The 7,500-nt window shown below is 46.0% G+C and overlaps 2 protein-coding genes across 3 annotated transcripts in view; one reads left to right on the top strand and one right to left on the bottom strand.

Annotated features, from left to right (window-relative positions):
- The window catches only part of tbx15 (T-box transcription factor 15), a 52,198-nt gene that overhangs the window by 44,594 nt on the left and 104 nt on the right, over positions 1 to 7,500 (top strand). For both annotated transcript variants that reach the window (XM_080413129.1, XM_080413128.1), the window contains exon 8: positions 5,319 to 7,500. This exon is cut by the window's right edge and continues 104 nt beyond it. In XM_080413129.1, the coding sequence (XP_080269255.1) occupies positions 5,319 to 6,157 (839 nt within the window). In that variant the 3' untranslated portion in view covers positions 6,158 to 7,500. The remainder of the gene's footprint in view (positions 1 to 5,318) is intronic.
- Positions 1,236 to 2,414, bottom strand: LOC308105770 (zona pellucida-like domain-containing protein 1; the record flags this gene model as incomplete). The annotated part of the gene is made up of 1 exon (XM_080456699.1): positions 1,236 to 2,414. One exon carries the CDS (start codon positions 2,412 to 2,414, stop codon positions 1,236 to 1,238), a length of 1,179 nt encoding a protein of 392 aa, XP_080312825.1.

Genomic DNA, 7,500 nt, shown 5'->3' with positions numbered 1-7,500 from the left:
GGACTTGTGTTATATCATTTAAATATCTTTGATGAATTAAAAAAAAGGTACAATATTTGTAAACAGTTTTTAAACATTTTCCCATGGACTGCACGTAATTATGCCACGGACCAGAAGTGGTCCGTGGACCACTGGTTGAGAAACATTGCCATATATGGCCCGGCCCCAGCTTACATAACAGAGCCGTTGAGCCCCTTCACCACCACCAGACCGCTTACTGCCGATCGTCTGACCGAGGTCTTTTATCCGTCGCTCGCTCCAGCTTCTAATCTGAGTGTGACTGTGCTTTTGTGGATTTGGCTGCTTGACTTTGGAATCGTCTCCCCCAATCCATCAGATCAGCTTAATCGGTTAATTGCTTCAAGCAGCATCTAAAAACACGTCTTCATAGATTAGCCCTTTTATCATAAATGTTTGGGGTTCCGTGCTCGTTGGGGACATTTTCTCTGCTTGTTTTGCTGTACCGTTCGTCTGTCACATGTTTGTTTTTAATTCTACGTGGACTTCTGTTTGAATATCTCTTTTCTGTTATGTGTAGTGCTTTGTTTATGCTGTCACACGGCGGAAATTGCCGATCCACAAGCTCACAACGTGTTGCATCGCAACGCCTTGTGAGCTTGTAGATTGACAATTCTTACAAAAAATATCGAATCGTGTGGATATCGGGATCCACATGGGAATGTGGTTCCAATGTGGATCTCAGACTTCATGTGAGCAGCCTGTGATCGTCAGTCATCACATTTGGACCCAATCGAGCCCTGTTGACTTCTATTATACAATTTAAGTCCAATATTTCAAAAAGTATTAAACATAATGTGGGGGGGGGAAAAAACTTTATTTGATAGAGTTTTCTATTTCAAGCAAGATGATACATTAAATAAGTTAAACAGTAATACATTGTCTTCACTTTGAAAACATTTCACAGACTTTCACACATTATAACACATTGCTTTTTTCTATTTTCCATCCAACTACCATTTCTTCCTCTTTTTTAAAAGCTTACTTGCATAGTGCATACATGCATTAACACTTTCAGTGCATTTGCTATTAAAAACACTAACATTTCATCCTACTGTACACTCGCCTGTGCTTTATTGACTTGCACTATACTGAATGCACAATTGCACATACAATGTGATTTAGTAATGATTTAGCCCTGTCCTCCACCAGAAAAGTTAGACAAGCTGGCGGATATGGTACACCTCAAAAGGCCTTCAGCTCAAGTAGATTTAATCTCACTTCCTGAGCTTCTTGTAAAAGACGGCAGCGATGCACAGGGCAACAATGCACACGAATACTAAAACACCTACAGCAGCACCAAGCCCAGTAGACGAATTGTCATCATGGGTTTGCATCAGTGGGGCTGAGAGTGGGTGGCTGCTTTCCGTTTGGGTGGCGATCTCTGGGGAGGTGATGGTGTGCAGGTCGGACGAGTCGGCTGTCTCATCCTCCTCCGTGCTTCTTCTTCTTCTCCTGTTGATGTTGCATTGCATGAAGGTGCTGCAGGTGCTGACCTCGCACAGCCGGGTGATGCAGTGCAGGTAGTAGGTGGAGACGGTCTCGTTCTGCTGCTCCATGAAGCGGAATGCCGGGAAGGAAAAGCGGGCGCTCTGGCTCATGCCGTTCTGGATCATGGTGGTGAGCTGGTCAACCTCGCAGGGCACGAACAGGTTGAAGAAGCTGGAGTTGCTAGGAAGCGGGGAGATTGAGGCGTAGCACCGGTCCAGGAGCACGTTGTACTGGCCCGTCAAGTTGGTGGCCTTCACCTCCACATAGACACTGCTCCTCAGCTCGATTCCATTCTCTGGCATCAACAGGGGTTTTGTGTACTGTTCATCGCTGAACAGTTCCATGCGTAGGGTGCTGATGAAGCTGCCATTTTTGTCCTTCAATGCGATAGAGGAGGCTGACACATCGATCTGGGTGTTGTTGATCAGGTACTCTAAGGGGTAGGCACAGGAGTAAAAGTACTTCATCTCAGCATTGTAGGTGATTGTCCCTGTGGTGGGATCATCGGATCGCACAATGCCACTGATGTTGACTGTCTGGATGTTGGAGTAGTCTGAGAACACTCCTGTGCCGGCAGCGCTGGTGGTCCTGAAGTGACTTCCACAGGCATGGGTATCGTTCAAGGGGAAGTTGAAACGCACCACGGGTGGAGTGACAGATGTATCCAGGGTTCCCCTGCAGGCTGCCTCCGAATGATGGTTCACGATCATCAGTGACTCGTTGTAGCCGGTGTAGACGACAGGGCAGGCTTGGATCACCAGACTGATTGAGTTGGTGCCACATGTCACCTCGATGTCAGTGACGTCTGGTCGCCGCGCTTCTCCCATTGTATTACACTCACTCAATGACAGCTGACTACTTCTGCCTATGATGGTGGCAACGATTAAAATAATGTGAAAATTCATCTTGGTTCTACAGCAGGGGTTAGGCTTTCCGCTCCTGTGACTGGATACCTTGTTTAGTCAGCTCTGAAGGCAAACGCAGGTTGATGCTGGTGATGGGTGTTCAGGAGTCTTTTATAGTGTCTCCTTTGCCGCGATTGGCTCAAAAGAAGGTTGAACCGCCCAGCTACTGTATATGTTAACAATTGCATTGTATTTTAAGGAGTAGGGCGGCAGCGTGGATTCATACCCTGAGGGCAACAACCTGAAATCTGAAGCATATTATTTTCAAAATATAGATATCTATGACCTGGCTCATAGACAGGCTAAGGCGTTGTGAATTAACTTGACACATGGTACAGTAACCTATATATGATGAATTCCTGGAAGATCCTATACAATTCTACCGGATGGAGCACTTTGAGAAATGACCCACAGTTTTATTGACACAAATTTGTATATCGGTCAGAAGGTTTAAACTCAAACAAGCTTTAGTTAATTTCCATTGAGGTCCTTTGAGAAATGTGTGTGTGTAAACTGAGTGCCACGTGTTGGGGTGGGGGTGGGCATAGCACAGACCTAGAGAAAAATGTAATAAATAATAAATACAATCATACAATTTCCAATAGACAACTATTGTAACATGGCAAGAAACAACATGGTTACTGTATTATGGAACCTGCTACAACTCAACTAAGTGAAGGCTATACTTAGGTGCAGTAGGGATCATCTTTATCAGACACATACGTTGATTACCTAATGACTATGCTAGTTCTTCCACTCACTTTGTTTTTCTTCCATTCAACACTATTCAGGAGAGAAGAGAAACTAAATCCATTTTGAAATTCAATGGATTCATCTATATATATCTATGACGTACCACATTTGGCCAGTGCTTCAGCCAGATTCGACCGCCCTTCACTTAACCTCATAGTTGGCCTGGCTCTGAAGAGGCTAGCCGATGACGTCATCCGTGGCCAAATTTGGAGAATCCGAGCCTCATTGACTTTCACCATATAAAAAAGTTAAAGTTAAATATTTGTGTGGGAATAATACTTTGTGTGAGCCTTGTGTGGTGACAAGTACATTTGGCTGTCCAGTAGTCTGCGAGATTAGCTCTGTACAAACACACACAGACCCTCTTACAGGCAATATTTACATTCAGTTAGACACTGTCGTCAGGAATAATAATTTATTGCAATGCTATTGGCATTAGTTTGGCGGTGTGACTCTAGTTCCTGTGATGCTACAGATTATCTGTGCAAGCCTGACATAGAATATCTGAGAACACAAACGCCCCGGAAGCAGAGCATAAGATACAGAGTTATTGCATAACACAAACCCAACGGCATAAGTTGACACATTTGGACCTGTTACTCCTATACGTTGTCATACGGTATACCTTTCAAGCTGGGAACGCCTCTGTGTCATTTTAGTTGTTGCTATATATTGCTGTTGTCGCCGGGCAGAATGCAAACCTTTTGTGTTTTTTTCGTAAATGTACGTCCTACTTGATCACACTACAGCGTCACACAAAAGCATCAAAAGTAGCAGATCCACAAGCTTTAAACTTGTTTTGAGCTTGTCGATCTGCTACTTTTGCTATTTTTGAATTTGAATCCTGAAAACTCACAGTTTTGGACATATGAGGTTTCCATCCGACAGAGACGATATATGGCGACATAATATATTTTTGGGAAGTTTTTCAGAAAACTTAGGTAGGATTTAGAAGGCGTTTTTTTAGAATCGGCCTCGGGTCTAAATGGGTTAAAATACAGATTAACACATTGACTGCCAGAATTTATTCATAATGTACTCACCCACTGCCAGCGTTTTTAATGATTTTTTTATAGAAACATTTTGAATTATTTGTCCGTTTATTTTTTAACATTGAAGTGAATGGATGTTTTATTTTTTTCATTTTTATATCTCCTAATTCGTTGTGAATAACGAAAAAAAATTAATACTCAAAAATTAGAGAAACATTTTAGAAATTCAAAAACAAAATAAAAAAAATGACAAAAAGGGGAGAATTCTCCCCTTTGGCGGTAAACACCATTGACTGCAAAGGGGAGAATTCTCCCCTTTGGCGGTGAGTGTTAACATACAATCCACAGAAACATAGAATACTCAGAACAAAGAATTTAAATGTTGAACCCCTTCAAGCATACTGTAAGTTATCATACACAGATATAACATCATACAACCCACATGATCATACATTTAACTTAGATGGCACACCACAGGAGGAGGCTGGGGAGGTGGAGGGAACTATATAACAGACTGCTGCAGGAACAGAGCTGAGACCAATAATGAGCATGAATAGTGAACAGTGTTCTTCTTAAATATACCACATAAATGAACCATTTGGATTGAGGGCGCATGTGTTTGTTAGCGAATGGGAATGAAGGGAGATGAGTGAGGTTGAACGTGGAGAGACCAGAGCCATATACGGAGAGTTGCGTCACCTCCGTTCACTTCATCGAATAGTGACAAAGCCCTGAACCGGAAGTTCACGGAATAACGGAATGCACTGGAGTCTACATGAGCGTTTGTCACTATTTCGAGTTTACATGAACCACGTGCCCGGCGCTGTTTCTGCCCCCTCATTGACGTAAACTCTCCAATAGAAGGTTCGGGGAGAGACCATTAACTTACGTGGGTGTATGCGTTACCTTGTTAGCGAATGAGAATGGGAGTGGACCGGGGAGAGTGAGTGTGAGTGTGTGTATCAGCTACACTGTAGCCTACCCTGCCGTGCCTACCTGAACCAACGCTGCGCTCGATATGTTTGAAATTCTTAAATGTTTTGAAAAATGTAACTTACATGCCCAAAATAGGGACGCCAGGTTGAAAGCGGTCTATGTAAATCAAGTCATGTTGAGCTACGTATCTCACCATATCTATTACGTGTGTTCTGTTTTCCAGGCGGGAGCACGGGAACCTCCCCCACCACCTCCAGCACCGGGACCCCGTCTCCGTCCGGAGCGGCTCACCTCCTGTCCCCGTCCTGCTCGCCTCCCACCTTCCACCTGGCGCCCAACACCTTCAACGTGGGCTGCAGGGAGAGCCAGCTGTGCAACCTGGGCCTCTCCGAGTACCCCGCCTGCGCCCGCAGCAACATGGCCGCCCTGCAGGGCTACGGGGGCCTGGCCGACGGCTCCTACGGACGCCTGCAGGCGGCGGGGGGCGCCGCGGCCTCCGCCCAGCCCTCCGAGTCCTTCCTGCCCCAGAGGACGTCGTCCCTGATCGCGGCCGCCGGCATGCAGGGCGGAGCCCACGCGTCCCTGGGCGGCGGCGGCGGCGGGGGCGGCGGGGCCAAGATGGACGCCTACGGGAGCCAGCTGGGCTCCTTCCAGGCCTCCCAGCTGCAGTACGTGATGCAGGCCGGCGCCGGCTCCGGCTCCGGCTCCTCCTCCTCCTCTGGCTCCTCCCCTTCCTCGGCCCACATGTTCAGCGGGAGCCACCACCATGTCCAGCAGGGCTCCTACAATGCTTTCTCCCTGCACAACCCTTACAACCTGTACGGATACAACTTCCCCGCCTCCCCTCGCCTGGCGGCCAGCCCTGAGAAGCCCCAGGGAGGCCTGCTCTGCTCCTCCTCCCCAGCCGGCGCCTTTGCCGAGCGCCAGTACCTGTCCAACGGCAGCATGGACACGATGCACATGATCAGCGGCAATCCCACCGCCGGCCAGCAGGGCGGCGGTGGCTCCTGTGACGGACGCCAGTATGGCTCCTCCTCTCAGATGTCTATGCACATGGTGTAGAACCCCCCACCCACCCACCCAAAGCCCCAGCCCCAAGATTCTGACATCATCGTCACCTAGACGCTCGCCTCACTGACTTCCCGCCCGTTTTCCGCATTTGGAAAGTCTCGTTAGCTGAATCTGTAAATCTTCAACGTGGTTTTAGACACGTTTACGGTGTTGAGACGGTGCTTTTACAGGAGGAGTTTGTAACCTGAGGAGGTACAAAACAAATCCTCTCCTTAAAGAAGGAACTCATCTTGTCTTTTTTTTTCCTTTTCTTTGAATAGACTCCGTGGCTCACGGACAACTATTTAATTATCACACGTAAGGACCTTTGCGTGTTAATAACGCAGATGAATTGGGACAACAAGTCCCGGTTCCTTTCGCTGACTTTGAGAGCAAAACCCTGAGATGAAGTAAGCCGGGGTTTTAAAGGGGTGCTGCGGTCGCGGGGGGATTTTTTTTTTTTCAGGTGTGAACTCATCAATCTGGTATGGTGCAATATCAACAACAGCCTTTCTCAATGACTCATCCTTGTATTTTTGGTGGACTCAGTTTGAACGCTGGCCAGTCGCTCCACATAGACACACAAAGACACCTTCTCTCTGCGATACAGAATGTTTTGTTTCTTTTCTTTGTGCAACAAGTACTTGCCTTGCCGTATCACTCCAGACCTGTTGATGGGGATTGGACGGCCCTTACAGTCTGACGTTTTTTTTCTTGGAACGAGAAACTGGTTTACAGATGAACAAATGACTGATCTGGCCCCTCTCTGGTACATAGGATGCTTTGCTGGTCAGTGGCTGGACGTGTCAAACAGGGTCAATACAACATTGTGGACAGATTAAGTCAAAGACTTAAAAAGCCAAGGTGACTGATTAACTGTATGTGTGATACAGGGGCCCGGTCGGCTCTCAGTGGCCAAGTAACTCCTCGGTGTTAATTTAACTCAGAGTGTACAAATGGAGACAAATGGACACGTAAGGGTCCATTCGGTTCCATTTGTACACTCTGAGTTACAATAGTACCTAGGATTTTACTGTGTAGTGGAGACGGGCCAATTCAGGAAATCACCACACAATCTTATCAATACCTTCTTCCGAGAGAATGAAATGGCTTCAATAATCTTGAGTGGATTACCTTTTTAAGCATATATAAGATGGCGAATGCAAGCAAAAAAGACAAAAAGAAAAAAAGACTTAAGCTTTAAAGTTGTTGTGTGAAAAGAAGTTATAAAGAAGCAATAGGAAAAACAGAGTAATTAAAGTATGTTTTGGTGTGTTGTAGATAAGTGTATTTAAGTGCCAAGCAATATATCAATTTTACAGGCCAATCTATAGTATGAAAACAAATGTGTGAAA

The sequence above is a fragment of the Gymnoscopelus braueri genome (assembly GCF_963280865.1).
Source record: "Gymnoscopelus braueri genome assembly, chromosome: 18".
In the NCBI taxonomy this organism is placed as follows: domain Eukaryota; kingdom Metazoa; phylum Chordata; class Actinopteri; order Myctophiformes; family Myctophidae; genus Gymnoscopelus; species Gymnoscopelus braueri.
This window is presented reverse-complemented; position numbering and strand designations above follow the sequence as displayed.